The 22,604-nt window shown below is 39.8% G+C and overlaps 1 protein-coding gene across 1 annotated transcript in view; it reads left to right on the top strand.

Annotated features, from left to right (window-relative positions):
* ZNF654 (zinc finger protein 654) overlaps window positions 1-20,101 on the top strand; it is a 59,751-nt gene extending 39,650 nt beyond the window's left edge. The window contains exons 5-9 of the mRNA XM_074972583.1: window positions 993-1,195; window positions 2,119-2,258; window positions 12,541-12,682; window positions 15,510-17,808; window positions 18,194-20,101. Of these exons, the coding sequence (XP_074828684.1) occupies window positions 993-1,195; window positions 2,119-2,258; window positions 12,541-12,682; window positions 15,510-17,808; window positions 18,194-18,201 (2,792 nt within the window). The 3' untranslated portion in view covers window positions 18,202-20,101. The remainder of the gene's footprint in view (window positions 1-992; window positions 1,196-2,118; window positions 2,259-12,540; window positions 12,683-15,509; window positions 17,809-18,193) is intronic.
* Window positions 20,102-22,604: the final 2,503 nt, after the last annotated feature.

Here is a 22,604-nt window from a genome sequence, read left to right as displayed (position 1 = left end):
GGGCCCCAGGCTTCAGCCCCATGCAGTGGGACTTCAGCTTTCTGCCCTGGGCACCAGCAAGTCTAACATTGGTCCTGTTTGGCGGACCCCCTGAAACCTGCTTGTGGCCCCATCGGGGGCCCCAGACTCCTGGTTGAGAACCACTGATCTAGGTTAGCTTTGGAATTGCTGTGTGACTCATTAAATCTGGTGACCACAGCATAACATTGTAGATAGTCATTTAATACTGCACAAATGCCCTAGCTTTTACTTTTCTTTTTATGGAATGTATTTGTGGGAATAACAGAGCTTGAACAGTTCTGGAAGTTTCTAGCTTTTATTTAAATTCAGTTCTCTGTAACAGTTCAGAATTTCAACTTCAAAATGTTTCCACGCCCCACCGTATTTACTGAAAAGAGCCCCGTGTAAATCAGAATCTTAAAAATAGTTGTCAGAAGCTATAGTTTTCCATCTATCTAAGCAGATAAAATACATTTGTATTAAAAACTAAAACATGCAGTATGTGAACTGAAACTAAATTATATTTGATTATCTTCTCTCATTCTCACTTTCCCCATTTTTATGAATAACAAGAACATCCAGGATTGTTCGACATTTTAAAGAATGTTTTGGAAGGTAGATGTATCCTCATGCTTCAGGACATGAGCCACACTCTAACTATTGGGGGTGAGGGAGAAAGTCTGAGTGCAAGTTATCCCATAATTGCCTACTGCAAGGTTTACTACACATTCCTCTGAAGCAGCTGATACTGGTCACTGTTGGAGACAGGATACTAAATGAGTAAGACCACTAGTTTGGTCAGTGTAGTAATGCCTCTCACTCCAGACTTGAAGCTAAATACCAGAATATGGTACTTAAATACATGATTGGCTTCATTTGCAGATAGTTGATTATACAACTTGTAGATAAGGCCTGTAAAAATGTGTGTAATTTAAATATTTTTATGGGGACTTGAGATTCTAATTACTTCTAAATTTTTCTTTTCCATACAGTTAACAAATATTTAAGCTCTGAAAATCCACTGTTCTTTGAACTACGTGCCAGATACCTTATTGCCTGCGAACGCATCCCAGAGGCAATGGCTCTTATCAAATCTTGCATAAATCATCCAGAAATCAGTAAAGATTTGTATTTCCATCAAGCTTTTTTCACCTGTCTTTATATGTCTCCAGTAGAAGATCAGCTATTCCAGGAGGTACTGTGTGTCAGTGTACATTTTTATGCCTCTAGTAATATATTATACTCTTCTCCTGTATAGTCATCAAGAGAAACATATGAAACTTTTTATTCATACTGCAGCCAAATGTCCGAACAGCAGGTGACCTAATTGGTATCCACTTGAATTTATTTTCTGAGGGCTAAAGTCTGAACCTACAACTGCTAGTGACTTCACTGGTCGTTTACATATATCTACCTGAAGGCACAATTTTCCCCAGATATTCTCTAACAGATTCAGAGACGTTTTGTAACAAAGTAGAATAGTTGTTTTAAACAATGTGGCTATACTAGAAGAAGTTAATTTTAGATTACTTTCAGTTTAATTCTTTCTGCCTTGTCAAATTTCTTAAACTTCTAAAAAAGTGGTTTCTTTCTGTTTGTTTGTGCTGGTATGTGAAATGGCACTATATAGTTTCTCCTTTTAATAGGAGAAACTTGTAATATTGATAGTACGTGTTACAACTGAGTGCATTTTGTGTCTAATTTGTCAAAAATCAAGCTGAAACTTTCAGGTGGGCTTCCAGGATACGTGCAACACAATGCCTAGAAAGAATACGTTTTATATGTACTAACCCCTAAATCCCATTGAAAACTTTACCCTAAATATCTGATGTCTAACAGATAAACTTGTCTTAGGTTTCAGAGGGGCAGCCGTGTTAGTCTGTATCAGCAGAAACGAGGAGTCCTTGTGGCACCTTAGAGACTAACAAATTTATTTGGGCATAAGACAACTTGTCTTAGATGACTATCTTCAGAAAAACACGAAACCTTTGCCAAAGAATCCCTGTCAGTAGCAATTCCTGGAGATATCAGTGACTACTTTAGTATAGCAAGGTGTGATCAACTTCCCCCCCCTGCATTAGCAAACCTATCTAAACTGGTCTTATTTTAATTGTATAGCACTTATTGAGGACTGATTGCAAGAGTGGAATTGAGATCATCTGCAACACTGAAAAAGAAGGGAAGACTACCTTAGCCTTACAGCTGTGTGAGTCGTTCCTGGTCCCACAGCTCCAAAATGGGGACATGTATTGTATCTGGTAAATACTTTCTTTCTGGTTAAGGAGCTTAGAAGATAAATGCTTATTGCCAAGATGGAAGTGAAGTGTGTTAACTTTAAGATGCATCTAAACTTTAAAACTGTAGTTGTAACTGTTCTTTCTTTTCTAGTATGCATGTTATGCATATCTAGCCTGTCTCTATATAGTTATACATGGGAGGTAGCTCTTGTAGTGGATGCATGCTACATTCATTGTACTTGATGATAGCTTCAAAGTAGCAGCAGAAGGCTGAGTGTCTAAACTGGAGACTTGCACTGCTGTCAGTATCAGTAAATATAACCTACTTCTAAATTTTCTGGCACCACAAGTATTTTGCTATCCAGCTTTTTAAATAGCCGCACCAACATTATTGTAATTTACGTATAGCATCCCATGGATGTATGCTTTAATATCTAACAGGGGATCTGTAATCTGTTCTGAAAATCTGCTGTGTTTGAGAATTTTGTTTAATTCCAATTTAATTTATTCCCTTGGTGATTGTGTTACAAATCCAAAGAACCTGCAGAATCATACAGTTAAATGTACCCATTTAGATAAGATTCACATAATTAAAAAAAATCTCCATGCCTTCAGAGGAAAAGATAGGGCTTGAGATTTTTTTGATAACATGTTTTCTCTAGAATACATCAAAGCAAGTATTGCTCCAACCTCTGAGGTCTGAAAGGTGTCTGAGCAGAGAATAATCTGTTTTACTTTTGAAATTTCTTCTTAAACCAGGTAAAATTTGACACATTTATTAAAGTACACTTAGTTTGTGTGTCTAACATGGTGGTGAAGCAAGAAGGTTCAGTTAGTTTTGCTGAATCCTACTGATCTGCTTTGTGACTGATCAAAAGAGGGTTTAAAATCAGATTCAAATATGGATCCTCAGATCCCAGTATTTTCATGTCTTATCAAGGGAGATGAGAAAGACAAGAGAAGGTTTTGCCTTTTTAAAGAGGAGTTCACAAGGATTATGTGGAAACTTTTTTTTCTGGTTAAAGTTTGTATTATATCTCATATGTAAAAGTTACTACTTATGATGGAGCAAAAAAGTTGAATTAATTCTGAACCTGAAATTATTTTTTTGGCATTCATACAAAGATACAGATGCAGACTTTACCCACAATTCATGATTACAAATGAATAATTTGTCTACTATTTGGGTTTCAGACATGTTTTTAACTCTGTTTCCTTTACCTTAAGTTTTTTAAAAGTTTCATACAATTGATCTTTGGCTTAGCCACTGTGCTTAGTCAGTTGTAAAAACTATAACCAAAGATCTCCTCATCCTCATGTTTGCTTCTGCATTCAGGGTCAGAAATTCCAGTAAAGGTGCTTCATGCTTTATCACTTGTCTTCAGAATTGCAACACTTTACCATTTTTTGGTGCTTGGTGTCCTTAACCAGAAGCAGCAAAAGCTTCTGAATTTTCTAAAGGTACTGGGGCAAATAATTTTGTCCACAGTTGGAATAATTACTGTGCTGTTTATAAAACGCTTAGCTATCTCAGCTGCGCACATTTCAAAATAACTCTTCAGACCTCAAAAAGTTAAGTCATCACGGGCAACATTTGTGAAGAGATCTGAGACTCACAGTGCCATTATTAGAGGGCTGGAGACCATAAAGATAAAGTACCCAAGTCTCAGCTTTTCTCTGAGGCTACTGGAATGCCTCAGCTTGTCATGTGTAGCAAGAAACCATTTTGCCCCCAGTCAGGATCCAGGGCACTATGGATCTAGCAAAGAGGATTTGCCAGGACCAACAAGTATCTGCAGGGATGTTGGGCTGATGGCCACATATATTGTCAGTATCTGTGGCACACCTCCACCTGAAGCAAGCCTGGTCTATCCTGAGATCTCTTAATATGAGCCATTCACTCTCATACCCTCACACAGAAGGATGGCCTCTGAGCCAGTCCATCTCTTGGCTGCCATCAGTCTAATCTGCAGTTAAGAATGAACAAAGTCTGCTGATCCAAATGTAGTTAATACAGATGCATCCTGCCTGAAATAAAAACACCCACGTATAGGTGTTTTACACAAAGCTGCACTTGGTCTCTCCAGGATCAACTGCACATAGATGTTGTGGAGGAGAGGGCAGTCCTTGACACACTAGAGGACTAAGGACCTTCAGAGCCCAAGAACATAAGACCGGCCATATTTGGTTTAGACCAAAGGTCCATCTAGCCCAGTATCCTGTCTTCCGAGAGTGGCCAATGCCAGGTGCCCCAGAGGGAATGAACAGTACAGGTAATCATGAAGTGATCCACCCCGTCCATTCCCAGCTTCTGGCAAACAGAGGCTAGGGACACCATCCCTGCCTATCCCAGCTAATAGCCATTGATGGATCTATTCTCCATAAATTTATCTAGTTCTTTTTTGAACCCTGCGACAGTTTGGCCTTCACAACATCCTCTGGCAAAGAGTTCCACAGGTTGATGGTGTGTTGTGTGAAAAAATACTTATTTTTTGTTTTTTAAACCTGCTGACTATTAATTTCATTTGGCGGCCTCTAGTTCTTGTGTTATAAGTAGTAAACACTTTGTTTACTTTCTCCACACCAGTGATGATTTTATAGACCTCTCATATCCCCTCCCCCCAATTGTCTTATTTTTCAAGCTGAAAAGTCCCAGTCTTATTAATCTCTCCTTATACAGCAGCTGTTCTGTACCCCTAATCATTTTTTTGCCCTTTTCTGAACCTTTCAATTCCAATACATCTTTTTTGAGATGGGGCGACCACATCTGAATGCAGTATTCAAGATGTGAGCATACCAGGGGATTTATATAGAGGCAATATGATATTTTCTGTCTTATCTATCTCTTTCTTAATGATTCCCAACATTCTGTTCACTTTTTTGACTGCCATTGCACAGATGTTTTCACAGAACTATCCACAGTGACTCCAAGATCTTTCTTGAGTGGTAACAGCTGATGTAGACCCCATCATTTTATATGTATAGTTGGGATTATGCTTTCCAGTGTGCATTACTTTGCATTTATCAACATTGAATTTCATTTGCCATTTTGTTGCCCAGTCACCCAGTTCGGGGAGATCCTTTTGTAGCTCTTCACAGTCTGCCTGGCACTTAACTATCTTGAGTAGTTTTGTATGTGAGATTTTGCCACCTCACTGTTGACCCCTTTTTCCAGATCACTTCTAAATATGTTAAATAGGACTGGGCCCAGTACAGACCTCTGGGAGACACCACTATTTACCTCTCTCTGTTCTGCAAACTGATCATTTATTCCTACCCTTTGTTTCTTTTAACCAGTTACCAGTCCATGAGAGAACCTTCCCTCTTATCCCATGACTGCTTACTTTGCTTAAGAGCCTTGGTGAGGGACCTCGTCAAAGGCTTTCTGAAAATCTAAATACACTATAGCCACTGGATCCCCTTTGTCTACATGCTTCTTGACCCCCCTCAAAGAATTCTAGTAGATTGGTGAGGCATGATTTCCCTTTACAAAAACCATGATGACTATTCCACAACAAATTATGTTCATCTATGTCTGACAATTTTGTTCTTTACTATAGTTTCAACCAGTTTGCCTGGTACTGAATTCAGGCTTACTGGTCTGTAATCTCTGGGGTCTCCTCTGGAGCCCTTTTTAAAAATTGGTGTCACATTAGCTATCCTCTGGTCATTTGGTACAGAAGCTGATTTAAATGATAGGTTACAGATGACAGTTAGTAGTCCTGAAATTTCATATATGAGTTCCTTCAGAACTCTTAGGTGAATACCATCTGGTCCTGGTGACTTTATTACTGTTTAGTTTATCAATTTGTTCCAAAACCTCCTAATGACACATCAATCTGGGATAGTTCCTTAGATTTGTCACCTAAAAAGAATGGCTCAGGTTTGGGAATCTCCCTCACATCCTCAACTGTGAATACCGATGCAAAGAATTCATTTAGTTTCTCTGCAATGGCCTTATCCTTGAGTGCTCCTTTATCATCTCAGTCGTCCAGTGGCCCCATTGGTGGTTTAGCAGGCTTCCTGCTTCTGATGTACTTACATTTTTTTTGGCTATTACTTTGAGTCTGGCTAGCTGTTCTTCAGATTTTTTTTGGCCTTCCTAATTATATTTTTTTACATTTCATTTGCCAGAGTTTATGCTCCTTTCTATTTTTCTCATGAGGATTTAACTTCCACTTCTTAAAGGATGCCTTTTTACCTCTCACTGCTTCTTTTACTTTGTTAAGCCAGGGTAGCACTTCTTTGGTTCTCTTGCTGTTTTTTAATTTGAGAACATAACATAAGAATGGCCATACTGGGTCAGACCAAAGGTCCATCCAGCCTAGTATCCTGTCTACCGACAGTGGCCAATGTCATTTGCCCCAGAGGGAGCGAACCTAACAGGTAAAGATCAGTGATCTCTCTCCTGCCATCCATCTCCAACCTCTGACAAACAGAGGCTATGGACACCATTCCTTACCCATACTGGCTAATAGCCATTAATGGACTTAACCTCCATGAATTTATCCACTTCTCTTTTAAACCCTGTTATAGTCCTAGCCTTCAACCTCCTTAGGCAAGGAGTTCCACAGGTTGTGCGCTCAGTGAAGAACTTCCTTTTATTTATTTTAAACCTGCTGCCCATTAATTTCATTTGGTGGCCCCCAGTTCTTATATTATGGGAACAAGTAAATAACCTTTCCTTATTCACTTTCTCCACACCACTCATGATTTTATATACCTCATCATATCCCCCTCCTTAGTCTTCTCTTTTCCAAGCTGAAAAGTCCTAGCCTCTTTAATCTCTCCTCATATGGGACCCGTTCCAAACCCCTCATCATTTTAGTTGCCCTTTTTTGAAACTTTTTCAATGCCAGGATCTTTTTTGAGAAGAGGGGACCACATCTGTATGCAGTATTCAAGATGTGGGCATACCATGGATTTATATAAAGGCAATAAGATATTTAGTCTTATTCTCTATCCCTTTTTTAATAATTCCTAACATCCCGTTTACTTTTTTGACTGCCGCGGCACACTGTGTGGATGTCTTCAGAGAACTATCCACGATGACTCCAAGATCTTTCTCCTGATTAGTTGTAGCCAAATTAGCCCCCATCATATTGTATGTATAGTTGGGGTTTTTTCCAGTGTGCATTACTACACATTTAGCCACATTAAATTGCATTTGCCATTTTGTTGCCCAATCACTTAGTTTTGTGAGATCTTTTTGAAGTTCTTCACAGTCTGCTTTGGTCTTAACTATCTTGAGCAGTTTAGTATCATCTGCAAACTTTGCCACCTCACTGTTTACCCCTTTCTCCAGATCATTTATGAATAAGTTGAATAGGATTGGTCCTAGGACTGACCCTTGGGGAACACCACTAGTTACCCCCCTCCATTCTGAAAATTTACCATTTATTCCTACCCTTTGTGGGATTTAGGTATACATTTAAGTTGTCTCTATTATGGGGTCTTTAAAAAAGTTTCCATGCAGCTTGCAGGAATTTTACTTTTGGTGCTGTACCTTTTAATTTCTGTTTCACTAACCTCATTTTTCTGTAATCCCCCTTTCTGATATTAAATGCTACAGTGTTGGGCTGCTGTGATGTTCTCTTACCCCCCCCCCCCCCCCGATGTTAAGTTGAATTATATTACGTTCACTATTAGCAAGCAGTCTAGCTATATTCACTTCTTGGATCTGATCCTATACTGCACTTAGGACTAAATCAAGAATTGCCTCTCCTCTTGTGGGTTCTAGAAGCAGTCATTTAAGGTGTCAAGAAACTTTATCTGTGCATCCCTTCCTGAGGTGATATGTACCCAGTCAATATGGGGATAGGTGAAATCCCCCATTATTATTGAGTTTATTTTAATAGCCTCTCTAATCTCCCTGAGCATTTCACAGTCACTATCACCATCCTGGTCAGGTGGTTTTTAATATATCCCTACTGCTATATTTTTATTATTCAGGCATGGAATTACAATCCATAGAGATGGTATAGTATATGGGTTCATTTAAGATTTTTACTTCATTAGTTCTATGCTTTCTTCTACATACAGTGCCACTCCCCCACCAGCACGAACTGTTCTGTCCTTCCGCTATATTTTGTACCCTAGTATTACTGTGTCCCATTGATTATTCTCATTCTATCAAGTTTCTGTGTTGCCTGTTATATCAATATCGTTATTTAATACGAGGAACTCTAGTTTACCCATCTTGGTCCTCTGCACTTGTCTGCTTTCCCCCAGCCCTCAGTTTAAAAACTGCTCTACGGCCATTTTAAGTATAGCAAGGTAGTCATGATTCAAACTGACAACGAGGATGTTGACCTAAGCAAACTTAGAACAGGATCACACCTTCCAGGTGTGTGATTTGGTAGTTTCCAGACATTTGTCATGGTCACTTGCTTGGCATGAAAGAAATACAGTTGTTGATCTGTTTATCTGATCTGCTGTTGACCTTTGGCTCCTTGGTAGTTAATTCAGTATCTTTTGTGTAGGGTACACCAGAGGGATCAACTTACAATCATTCAGAATGGACATCTAGTGTTACCAATATCTATGTGCAGGGATGTTTCTTCCATTTACTGGAAATAGGTCACATTTGCCTTTCCTCTTAACATAGGTAGCAAAGGTTTTAGGTCTAAGTCAAGAGAGAGAGAGCCTCAAATGCTGTTTGCAGTGGCAAATACTGTTTTCAGCATTTTGTTAAGGATGCTGATAACTGATCACGTCAGGCTGAATGTCTGGCCACATTGGTCAGAGAACCAGGGAAGCTCTGCACCATATCCTATGTTCACACTTCTTGTTAGTCTGGCCCCCAAGGGGATAGAAGCTTGGAGTAAAACTTTCAAAAGCATCCAAGTGGCTTAAGAACCTACGTCCCATTTTCAAAAGTTACCGAGCCACTTAGTCTAGATCCTATTCACTTTCAGTTAGACATAAGTTCCTATGTGCCTAAATGGCTTGAAAATGGGACTTAGGGTCTTGAGTCTTTTGGATGCTTTTGAAAATTTTACCCTTGGTGTTTATAAATAGCAGGAAAACTGACAATGAGTATTCTATTTGGTGGACATAGGAATTGGAGGGGAAAAGTTTCAAAATCCTGTGCTAAAAGGCCCATATGAATACTTTTATATGCCCCACACAAGCTGCTCAGCTTTCTTCTCTTGGATGTTTAGGTTCTGAACATCTCAACGTTTGTGAAGGGTTGAAATAGCTATTTGATTATGCAGAAGATAATCAGTTTCTCTGTGCTTTCACAAGCTTTACAAGTGTCTTGATGTATTTGTGAGATATTCATGATCCTGGCAAAGCTGAGCATGAGTGGTTCATACATTTTGCTTAATCCTTAAGGCAGGAGGTTTTTTCCCCTCGTGAAATTTGTTGGAACAATATTTTTGTGCATAAAAATGGCTATCAGTTAAGGCTCTTTTTGGGGGCTGGCTTCACGGTATAGGTAGTTCGAAATGCAAAGAGGCCAAAATTATTGGTCTTTTTTTTTTTAAGCTTCGTGCACTTACACAATGATAAGATATGCGATTACACTGAGGAAAGCTCATTTTTAATTTAGTCCACTACCTGTGAGCTCAGGTTTTACTTGGAACTTAATTTTCCTGGGGGAAGTGACTTAAGTTCTGAATAAGTGAGATTCAAGATCTAGTATCGGAACCAACTTGCATTGTTTTTTTAAATGTACCGTGGAGCTGTCGAAACATCCCAAATTCTCAAGTGAGGTCTGTGTTCTATCCATATTCAGTCAATCCTGGCAATGTTTTTTCCTCTGCTTAGTGAGGCTGTTCTTCAGAAGCTTGATGTCAAACAGTTTGCTAGACTTACATCTGGCACAGATTAAAAAGTCAGCCAAACCTTTTGGTTTTTTTATACTAATTCACTAGGTTCTGTGGGATTCACTAGAAAAAAATCCAAATGGCCTGACTGCATCTCATCGTTAGTTTGACAGGACTGCAACCTGGTCATGACAAGGCTCATTTCATAAGTTTGAGATTCAGCCGATCTGGGCTCTTTTTTTAATCCATGAGATTTGGAAGGTAGTTCTGTGTAATTCTTTAAATTATTAACTAAGGGTGTGTGACGGGGTCAGGACCCACTGCTGGCGCCTCCCACTGGTTACTCCAGGAATTAGCTCTGTCCAATCATGGAGCACCTTTTGTGTGTGGTGCCTTGCCCTTCATCGGCTCTGCTGCTTTGGGGACCTGCGTTGCTCCCTGCTCGGCGGCATCCTCTTCAGGACACTGCCATCCGGCAGTGCCCACTACTCCAGTCTCACCCCCTTCCGGGGGTTTGGTGGTGTTAACAGTCTTCTGTCTACACCAGCTCTAGTGGCCAACTGCAGCCTCAAAGTCGAGCCCCTTTGTCGCAGGGTTCAGCCACAGCCTGTATCAGGCCATGCTCCTCCTCAGCCAGGTGTAGTACAAGGGGGAAGGGGGGGACCCATGTTCACCCGCTACTCTGGGTCCCGACCCAGGGACCTTCTAGTGGCAGCCTGTCTGCCCGCCCTCCTCTCCCCTTATCAAACTGTTGTCCCTAGGCCGCTTCCTCTTCGGTCCTGTGCACCTGCTCAGCCCTTTGTAGCAAGGCCTGCAGCCTGGGGTTTTCCTTGGCTGGAGCGCCCCAGCTCCTTCTGCCCTTCCCCAGCACTGCTCTGTCCAAGGTGCTACCTTTCCACTCAAGAGCTAGTCCTCCTCCCTTGCCAGTCAGGGAGAGACTGCCCTGCGCCCTAGCTGGGCAGCCTTTATATAGGACCTTGCTCGGTCCTGATTGGCTGCCCCTTCCCCCACCCTGATTTGGCTCTCTCCGGGCCTTCACTGATTGGCTGCTGGTTCGCACAGCCTCTCTGGCCTGGTTCAGCCCTTTTCTCGGGGTGGGGCTCTGCCCCACCACAGGGTGATTGCTTAGGTGTTCAAGAACCTCTTTCTGGGGTATAGGTGCCTTATACTTTATTTTTAGTCTTCTTTCTTTTGAAAGGTATCTTATGTTGAATCTATCTCTCAGGAAGTCACAGTAGTGACTCCATAGTTAAAGTTGGAAGAAATTGTCTTTATTTCCTGTTGCCTGTGTGCTCTACCAGTTTTCAGCTGTGAAGCTTGTATCCCAGTGAAAACTCTGCCTACTATCCTGTTTTATTAGTTGGCCCCTGAAATCACTTGGCTTTCAGGTCCTGTGGATCTCCCCCTTAGGCTGGGGGGGGACCCCTTAGCGGTGGGCAGGCTCCCACCCTCCCACTTCCTGGATCCCAATAGGATCCTGTAAATTGCAAATGTACCTGCTCATTAGAGGTTCACTGGGATGTCAACCAAGATGGTACAGACCTCATTTCCTTCTTCACAAGATTCCACTCCCCCTGCACCCAACTATGGGATGGAGAACATCAAAGATGTCAAGCTGCATGTAAAGGCAGGAGACTTTTTTTTTTTCTATATTCATCCTGAATATGCAGGCCAGAGACTTCCCCTACCATGTATCCTCAACAGATGGCCTGATATTGCCATATACATGTTCCAGGCTAAAAGGGCTAGTACAGAAGATAGGCTGGATGAGGTAATATTTTATTGGATCAACTTCTCTTGGTGAGAGACAAATTTTTGAATGCTTGTGTGTCTCACAACAGAAGTTGGTCCAATAAAAGATACTATCTCACCCACTTTGTCTCTCTAATATCCTGTGACCGACATGGCAACAACAACATTGCATAGTACAGAAGATGTCACGTGTCAGAAAAGGACAGTACAATAGTGATATAGACTTGCACGTGGAAAACATCGATATCTTCTAAATGGTAACCCATAGGCTTCCCCTAATAATGGAATGGACTAGAGAGCGTGTCCCTACCATCCTTTCATTTTGTCTCCCTCAGACATTTGTGCCCCTGAAAGCTTCCCCACCTTAAAGTGAATGTAATTTAATCCCAGAATATATTGATATATTGGCATGGCCATCCTGACCGTCGTCTTCCCTATAATCTTGGGAAAGGAGGGGTAAATGCTATAAGCTTTTTGTTTTGTTGTCCAGTTCTCTGATACTAAGCTGGATCCATTAATCTTCTGTTGCATATTGCAGTTGGTCCGTGATAGGGTATACCATAGATGCTTTAAAAATGACATTTTCCATCATGTAACTTCATGCATATATTTGTGGTTTTAATTAGTTTTGCTCTTAACTGTCAAATATGATTATAGTTACAGAATTACTAGCATGCAAACAATATGCATAGTCAAGCTGCTTATAGAAACACATCTTGCTTAAGGCCAGCTCTATTTCAAACATAGCTTAACAAAGCTGTTTTGTTTTATATTTATAGGGACCTGATATTTATGTGGAGTAAACTGCAGCTTAAATCTAACCCTTCGAAACAAGTATTTGTTGATCAGTGCTACCAACTTTTAAGGATAGCTACGAATGTCAGAGTAATTTTCCCTTTCATGAAGGTCATTAAGGATGAAGTAAGTGGTGGTATTTTTTCTTGTATTACCAATTTAACTTAGTCATTGCGACCTCATTTTTTTGTGTGCTGGTCCATTGCAGCAAAGGGGGAAAGAAGGGATAGCTAGACAACATTAATTTCAAATTAAGTCAAGACCCAAAAAACTAGCTAAAAGAACTTCTGGGTACTTCATATGACCCTGAGTTCCCTTGTCCATTGTTGTGGTTTTACAAATGCACTTTTTCCTATTATTTAAATTGTTTTTCTCTCCTATTTCTATAGGGTTGGGAGGAGCCCACATAAATAAAAGAGGAAATTGACACAACATAATGTTGCCATTTCTAATAAATAAATGCACAAAGTAAACAAACTAGAAAAAGAAAAATTACTTGTTTTCTAATTTAATTACTGTTCTCATAATCTTAAGTGTTGTAACGATAGTAACATGCAGAAATCAGATACCTTTAAGAGTTCCTTCCTCAACAGCCACTCTACAATAAGCTATAATGGGATACTACAACACAATAGGTGTCAATAGATCAATACAAGTAACTTATCTGTAGCACACGGAGGGGAGTTAAACTTCCAGTGACCTAAATGATCAAAGCATCTGTAGACTTACAAAAGAATATGGGAATGAAAACATTGTAGACTTATTTCTCACCGAGAAGATGAGTTTGGATGATTTCTTTTGTATTAGATCAAGATTAGTAGAAGATCATTTTGCAGTATTTTTGTTGGGTTTTCTTCATTGTGGCTGAGATTCAGTTGTCATTTTGATTAAATAGTATCTTCCATAGAATTGCTTTCCGCTTGGATTAAATGTGTCACCATTTATTGTTAATGGCTTTCGCTGGGCCTCTCATATCTGTCCTGTGTCCGTTGGCATCCTAATTCCAGAAGAGCACATCTGCTAAAGCTTTTTGAAGTACTTTCCCAAGCAAGCTGTATATATTTACCATTCAGGAGGCGAATAGAGATTTTTGAATGGTCTCCAGGCAGGTATTATCCGTTAAATCAGTAGTTGCCAAACTATCGTCCATCCACTACAAGTGGCTCCTGCAGCACTTGCTGGTGGTCTGCAAACACCTGGCTGGTTACATGGTGCTGTTTTCATTGTTTGTATTAAAAGGAGCTAAAAATACTCTAAATGCTTTTCTAATATTCCTTTGCAATGTAAGCAATTGCTGCAGTTGACAGAGGGATGTTACTTGTTTGCCGATGGGAGAGCCGATGACCCATGCAATCTCAAATGAGAGAAAGTGTGATCTATGAGGCAGCCTCTACTAAGACAAGTCCCACACTATGTACATTTGAGACCCCTTGAATTAAGAAACTGACATGATTAATTGTAGCCTTGTTATTGGCAATATATCTGCTGAAGAATTGGACTATTTAATGTAGTATTACTTACCTTTGGCTAAACAAGGTTCTAAGCAGAAGACATGGTAAACTTAGTTGGTTCTCTGCCTTTTTATCTGTAGCCAAGGTATAGCTCTCTTTCTTTTAACATGAATCTTGAGTTTGTATGATAGTGGCAGTGTCATGAGGGATTATTAATCAAGCCTGGATCCTGGAAAAAAAAGTACTACAAGCTCCATGCAAAAGAGCTAATAGAGTAAACCAAGATGTTAAAACCCATTGTATTTCAGACACTCATTTGATGGCATTTGGTACCAGGTTCAGCCTGTACTTGTCCTATGTGCTTTCCCATGTCTCACAGAAGTTTGTAATAAAGTGCAGCATTGCACATCCTAATGTGCCAAATAGCTCAAATTCCACATCTAATATCTGACTGACTTTACAGCTGACAGCAGATTTTATAGTAGTGGAAATGTATTTGGTCTTCCTGGCATTCTGAGACTTAGGTGCATGAAGAGTGTAATCATTTTTTTCACTTGAACCATAGTAAACCTATTTTGTTAATGTTACAGTATAGTTATACACAAGTGAAACAATTCTATTATGTTCACCATGTCTTGACTCTAAGTAAATACTCCAAAAAATATCCCTGATGGTTAGGTTAATCTAGTAGTGCTCTGTTAGTAAGATTTAACTAAACACTCAAGTGCCATTTAGATTTTTAAATTCCCCAACAAATATGTGAATATGTATATACTTGTTAATACATAGATATTGAAGATGTATGCAACATATAGCTATAATAAAAACTTGTTCCCAAATTTTTCCTTTATCAAAATATCTTATCTCAGATAGGAAGAATTTTCAGAAACACATGTTAATTATAAATTTCACTTAAGGGCCTAGTTTAAATTTCAAGTGATTAGTATTTTTCAGGGTGATAGCTCACCATTTCTGAAATGTCAGGCCATTATGATAAGTCAAGTTGGGCACCCAAAATCACTTTTCACCTTTGAAAGGTTTTGTAGTTTTCATTTTTTATGCAGTACAAGTTAAATGAGTCAAGATGGAGACCGATTTAGAGAGCCCAAGCTTCAGCAAACCTTAACCAAAACACTGCTGTCTCTTTGACTACAGAAGTGTGCAGTACAAAAGTATCTGAAGCTTTGTTGACAGCACTAGATATGCAGCCTGCAGTGCAAACCAAATGTTATGCTCGGCATAGCTGTAGTTTATTTTATTGCTTTATTTATATATAATTTAATAAAATCTGCTTTGGAGGACTTTGCAACTAAGATGCCTTCTGAATTCTGCTTAGCTTTGAAATATTTTAAAACAAAGTTATGTTGAAATTCAAGTATTGTTTTAGAACTGAATTTTTGTTTGTTGCTCCTGCTTTATTTTGCATTCAAACATGCCTCTGTCGCAAGCCAACAATAAAAGCAGGGGATGATGTATAATTAATCTTAATTTCTTTTCTGCAGGTTGGAGAAGATGGTTTGCAGATTTGTGTTGAAATATGTGGATGTGCTCTGCAGTTGGACCTTCGTGATGATCCAATCATGAAATGTCTCATATATAAAACGATTGCTCACTTTTTGCCAAATGACTTGGAGATACTCCGAATTTGTGCGCTGTCTATCTTTTTTCTTGAGCGCACCTTAGAATCATATTACAATGTTGAACATCTATATAAATGTGCAGATGAAGAGTATAATGAGCACACTAGTTCTGTTCAGAACCGTGTACGTTTTGAATTGCTTCCAATTTTGAAGAAAGGTTTGTTTTTTGATCCTGAGTTTTGGAATTTTTTGATGATCAAGCAGAATTGTTTATCACTGTTGGGGGATAAAGCATCTGTTGGCTTAGGTGAAAGTACACTGGAAAATTCTATTGCTAATACAGAGAAGCCGATGGAACATCAGGCTTTGAGTGAAGAAGTTGTCTCTTTAACAGATCTAAGTAATGGGGAGCTTGACCCTGAAGACCCCTCTGAAGATCAATCTAAAGGTCATGCCAGAAAGAACCATGCAGCTCTTGGAGCATCTAAAATAGATCATAATGTACCAAGACACCGTTGTGCGTTATGCAACAGGGAATTTCTTGGTGGTCACATTGTGAGGCATGCACAGGCTCACCAGAAAAAGGGCAGTTTTTCATGTGTAATATGCTGTAGGAAATTCAGGCAAAGAGGAATCATGCTGAAGCACTTAAGAAATCATGTCAAGAAAATACAAAGACAGCATCTTGCTGCTACCCATAATGATGATCAGGAAACCCCTGCTTTAAGTGAAGTAAATTGCTCTCATGCATCTGTCTCTTTTGAAAATGGGAATTCTAACTGTTCTAAAGATAATGAACCAGAGGCTGCAGTAGTTCCAAGTACTGATACGGAAGTACAAAACCATGACCAGGAATTGGATGTGGCTGAAAATCATGTAAGCAAACAGGATAATGTTACTGAAAATGGCAGTTGTGACAACTGTTTAAATAATACTCCTGAACCTTTAACTACGGAGAGTTTGCCTGAGGGTGGCGATAGCCCGAGTCAAGAGTCTCCTATACTTCACAAAGTAAATGGAGCTCTGTGCTCTCCAAAGGATCTGGATGTTATGGATCAAGAAGGTAACTTCAAGTGCCCTGCCAACAGTTGCATTAGAGTGTTTAAAAAGATAAGATTTCTCAATAAACATGCAAGAAAAGCTCACCCAACTGATCTGAAGGTGCAGCAGCATATAATGAAGTGGAATAAAGGAAAATGTCGGTTCTGTCAGAGAAAGTTTGCAGATTCTCAGCATTTCATAGACCACCTGAAGCGACACGTATATCCAAATGTTTACTTTTGTTTACATTTTAACTGTAATCAGAGATTTAAGCTGTCCACTGAGCTTGCGGAACATACAAAAAGTCATAGTGTTTTTAAAGCTCAGTGCAATTTTGCAGAGTGCTGTGAGCTTTTTGAAGAGCTTCCTTTGCTGTATGAACATGAGGCTCAGCATTATTTAAACAAAACAGAGTGTTCTGAAGTAAATGAAAAAAATTCATCAGATACGCTATCAGAGTCACTTTGTGGTTTTCAAGAAAAAGATGCATCTAGTAGTGAAAAAGAAGCTGTAGATTTACCAGTTCCAACTTGGAAGGCAAGGAAAGACTCTACAGAACCAAAGACATATATCCAGAGTATTGAGAAGAAAGCATACAATGTAATTCAGAATGGGAGTGAAAATTCATCTGATGTTACTGCTACAGTTTTAAGCTTGATAGACCAAAAGATGCCTATAGTACAGCCAAATTCTGAAAACTGTAATGTTCGTGACCAACTGGTCAATGGGCACATGGAACTAGAGCAGACTTGTTCAGCTTCATCAGATGCAGCTTTGGACAGAGTGGCAGATGAAACAAGGACAGAAAATGGGTCAATACCAGTTTTACAGAACTGCAATGATATACCACAAAACAATACTGCTGCAGTCTCTCAGTCACCTTCCAAACCAAATCAGACAACTGAAAATACTTCATATGGCTTAATTGTGACAAAACCATATGTTAGACCGTTGCCTCCAAGTTACCTTGATGAACGATACATTAGCATGCCAAAACGTAGAAAAACTGTCACTGATAAAATAGATGCCCATTCTGAGCAAGATAAAGCTTGTAGCAAATCAGCAGAAAGATTTAGATGTGGGAACTGCCTGACCATCTACTGTAACTCAGAAGCACTTAAGGCTCACCTTGCACAAAAGAAATGTCAGACGCTCTTTGGATTCGATTCAGATGATGAAAGTAAGTCTTACAATGCTTCTAGATGCATACGTTTACAGATAGAAACTAACAGAGAAATGGTCCTTGGAAACAGGCTTCAAGACAGAGCAGATTTTAAAAAAGACATTGAGTGGTAATGACCTGAATAAAAACCAAGTATTTTAATAAACCAGAAGATAAACTCGGTCAAACTAAGTGTTTAGGAAAAGAAATGAGAGTTGAAAATCAGCCAGACAGCTTTGATGAGAGAGCATTCAGACAAGATAGACTTGGGTAGTTTAATCTATGCATTTTGTACTTGCATGTTCAAAACTAGGCATGTTGACAAACTCAAGCAAAATTCCAATTTAAAGCACCATTTGCATGGGAACAAAATGAAACCTAACAAACTTAATCTGTTTTACAGGTGCCTGATTAAATGTTGCGGGAAGATGTATCAATTGAGGAGTGGTGTGAGAAAACACTACATGAAGAAGCATCAGTTTGCTGTTTCCCAGATGGCCTTAATCATAAAGCAGACTCAGATTACTAAAGAAAAATGTGACCTTGATAAAAGACAAAGCACATTTTCGAGATAGAACTCACACAGGAATAGTAGGAGCTGTGCAGGTTTTGAGTCCAGAAAGGTTGCTACAAACTCCCCAAAGTACCAGTTATCCAGAAAGCCCCATGAATTCTCAGTGTATGATCAAAGAACAGCAGCACAGTGTGTCTGGCATGAGCGCTTAAGAAAAATAAAACACTCAGCTGAGCAGGCCGAGAAGAGAAGTGGCTGTTGCCTTAGAGAAAGAAACACCACTGTAACCTGTTCACTGGATTAAAAAGTTTTAATGAGAGACCCTTCCTATCCATGCATGGTCAGAGGGTGTCACTCCACATTATTAAAAAGATTTAATTTAAAGAAACATTACATTTTTTTTCATGGTATGGATAAAAATTTGATAGAGGAAATGGACATTCTTTTTTCAAAGTTTGTGTCTTTAACGAAAACTCACGGAGGTCATTTAATAAACTTGTGTTCAGAATCCAAAATGAAGAGTGGAGAGAGAAGTCTAAGATGGACAGTGTGTTCCAATAACCAGAAAGTTAAAACACAGAATATACAGTCTGATATTAGATATATCAGCTGTACAAGACACAATTCAGATGCACTTAAAAGCCCACTTAAAGTATAGGGCAAAACGACACATACTGACTTTTTGGAAATGTTAAATAAAAAGTCCATTACAGGCACTGTGAGATTTAACACAAGGCGTATGGGTAGAGCAGCTGCTGGTACTAACCCATACAGATTGAGGCTAAAAAATAAATGTATGCCCGGAGTGAAGAAAGATGAATTTGAACTGGAGTATAGCGCTAAAATAATATCCAAATATAAAGGTCCTTTAATTCTTAGTATGACTGATGGATAAAATTTAATAGAGATGCTTTTCTCTCAGAAATGTGAGTTAAGTGAAGATAGAACAACAGAGAACAAAGCAAAGAATGTCAGTTATTAGCAAAAATAGATCAGGAAGAAACTTCTATACCCACTCAGCATCCCTCAGTGATCAGCACTGAGTTTTGATTTACCAAGTAATGCTCTGTCATGTAAAGGAGGAATGGGAAAATCTTAACAGATCAACCTTAAAACACAGTACAGCCAGCAGTAGCAGTCTCTCTGGAAAAAGGTGGTGGTCCTTATCAGAAACCAATGAAAGAGCTCAGCAATTTAAAGCAAAGTGTTTAAGTACTTTGGCCAGCAAAAGGTTGCTGGTAAAAGTGACATCGAGAATGAGTCTGTAAGGATGGAAAGTTTCAATATGTCACCTAACAGACCTAAAGACACCCAAAACAAAAAGGCATTTCTGAGTTTTACTCATGAGTATTCTGCGCCAAAAATTCTGTGCCAAAAAATTAAAAATTCTGCACACAATATATTAATGTTCTGCAGATTTCATTTGTGAAAAAAATGTGGAGGCTCCAGCATGGCATTGGGGAGCAGAGGCCACTGGCTGCACGGAGGTGGTAGATCACTGTGCAGCTCCCCCTCCACCCCAGGATACGGACTCGGCAATGAGGCTGCACCCACTCGTAACATAGTGCAAGGACAGGACCTGCCCCAGAAACAGCCCAGGGCCCTGTCTCTGTGCCAGGTGCACCAGGTGTGGGCAGGCAGACTCAGCCAGGCAGGATCCAAGTGTGGAGGGCCTTAGTGTGTGGGGATCCAGGTTTGGGTTGAGAGGTTTCTGGGTGCGGGCACTCAGCGGGGGATCCGGGTGTGGAAGAGATCTGGATGCACAGGGGCTTCTTGGAGGGTTCTGGGTGCAACAGTAATGGGACTCTGCCACGGGGTCCGGGTGAAGGTGGTTGGGGCTCAGTGGAGGGGGGTCTGGGTGTGGGGAGGGAATAGAACTTGGCAGGAGGGTTTTGGTGTGGGAGGCTGAGCAGGGGGTCCAGATGCTGGGGGAGTGGAGCTCAGTGGGGTGGGGATCCAGCTGTTGGTGGTTCGTCTAGGTGCAGAGGGAGTGGGTTCTGGGGCGGGAGGCTCTGGGGGTCTGGATGCAAAGGAGTTGTGTGGATGGGGCAGCAGCAGCTCCCTGTATAGTTAACCTCCCCTTTCACCCCTTCCCCCAGCTGAGGAGCGATGGGCTCAGGAAGCGCAGCGGGGACAGTTTTCAGAGCTTCCTACAGCCAGGGGAGAAATTGGGTGTGGGTCTGACATGGCCCCAGATGCCATGCAGGGTAAGAGGAAGTCCCGTCCTCCCCAACCCAGCTGGGACTAGCAGCTGAGCCCAACGCAGGGTAGGCGCCACCAGCCGGGGCTTCCCCAGTCCTGCCCCCTCCCCCACAGTGATTTACCTTTCTGCTGGCTGCCCTGGGCACCCGAAACATATTGCTAGGCAGGGTCTCATGATTGCTCTTTTTGCTTCCCTGTCAGTCATTTTTCTGCAGGGAAGCAAAGAAATCTGCAGGGGACATAAATTCTGTGCATGCACAGAGGCGCAGAATTCCCCCAGGAGTAGAGTTTTCATCAAAGGAGAATGTTGCAAGTGCTCAGATTTTCAACTGCAATGAAAAATTACCCACTCACTATGCTACCTTGTTTTGTAGATTACACAAACTATATGTTTATTTCAACCCTGCTTGGTGCTGTTAACTAGAAGGTTGGGTACATTCAGAGAGGCAGAAGCTATCATTGATAAAAACAGGAGGCATGAATCAGATTTTCACAGTAACCTAGGACAATACAGAAGGGCTTTCCCAGCTCAGTTAGTTTGCTCGTTGAGTGATTCATCACAATGTGTGTACAGTACAGTAAGGCAGTTGGCTCACTTACTCAACAGATTATGAGAATTGATACCAGTTAAAAATATGGATACAGGATCTGTTCATTGTAGCAACAACTCACATTTGCAAACACAGAAAGGTTTCATTGTAAAGTAGGCTGTTCTGACACTTGAAACACTATAGTTGAAAAATGACTCTGCTAGTAATCCTCTGTAAAATCAAATAGATGTTCATATAACTTCTCCTTCCTTTTCCCCTTGCTTAGGGGAAAAAAGAATGCTAACTCAGATTCTTACTTCTTGAATCCTAGAAAATGGTTCTCTAACTTGGGTTTGGCCAAAAGTAAAAGGGTATAAAATTATGATCACAGGTATGTGTGCATTACATTAATACCAACGACTGGGGCACTTCTAGAAAGATCTGCATGACATTTGAGGCACCAAAGAATGCATTTTTTGTTTTATATTTAAAAGATAAAGTGCATCGTGTATAAAATTTTAGGTTTTTTTAAATAAATGAAACTAAGGAAACAAGTCGGTCAAATGTATTTCCATACTTATCTACTGTAAAGTTTTTACCCAACTAACTTTTAAGAACCTGGTTATCTTCTTTAGAATATTCCCAGGCTCATCTTTGTTTTTTAGCTTCAGTTTTAGCTTAAATGCATCTCGAAAAAATAACCTTTATTTTAGAGTATTAAATTATAAAAACTTGAAAACTTGGTCAGTAGATTTAAAAAAAAAATGTATTAAATCTTTAAGTGTACTTAATCTTTGATGCTTTTTCGCCGGTACTAAAGCGCCATGTGTTGCTTCAAAAACACGATAGGGATTTGTATTTTCTTGGTTTAAAGTGTGTCGTTTATGTGCATCTATTCACATGCATAAAACTGTGACCATAATTTTTCTACCTGTTAAACTCATTTTTTGTTTAAAGATGTTTGTGTTGCACACAACAGTCTTCATATCACATGTGTTCAGTATATATAATTTTGAAAAATCTAGATTTTTATTTCACTTAGGCAAACACTTAAAGGAGTAAGTGGCAGGTAACTTTTTGAAGTACAGATTTTCGTTCAAAAGACATGTTGTTGTCCCTTCTGTAAAATGTTACCTGTTGGCATACTCAGTTGAAGTATTAAGCAACAATAATTTGAAAATAAAATATTTCTAATGTGTGGGATTATTATACATGCTTTATGGGATTCAGAGACATTTAAGACACCATCCTAAATTGAGTTGGCAATTTTTAGGGTTTGTTTTTTTCCAACACTAAGTGTCATATTGTGTAATTTAAAATACTTACTCCAACATTGATTGATTGATTTTGATCCAGCAAAGAATGTGTGTAACTTTAAGTATGCAAATAGTCCCATTGAAGTTAATGGCAGTATTGATGTGCTTAAAGTTATTCATGCACTTAAGTGCTTTGCTGGATCAAGGTCTGTGTGCTTTTTGTGCAGATTATCGTATTTTAATCATCTTCCTCCAAGTGGACTAAACTTGGTTTGACTTGGCAGTTAGCTTTTTAGAGCTCATCTGTTACTA

This window comes from Natator depressus, chromosome 1 (assembly GCF_965152275.1).
Source record: "Natator depressus isolate rNatDep1 chromosome 1, rNatDep2.hap1, whole genome shotgun sequence".
NCBI classification, from domain to species: domain Eukaryota; kingdom Metazoa; phylum Chordata; order Testudines; family Cheloniidae; genus Natator; species Natator depressus.
This window is presented reverse-complemented; position numbering and strand designations above follow the sequence as displayed.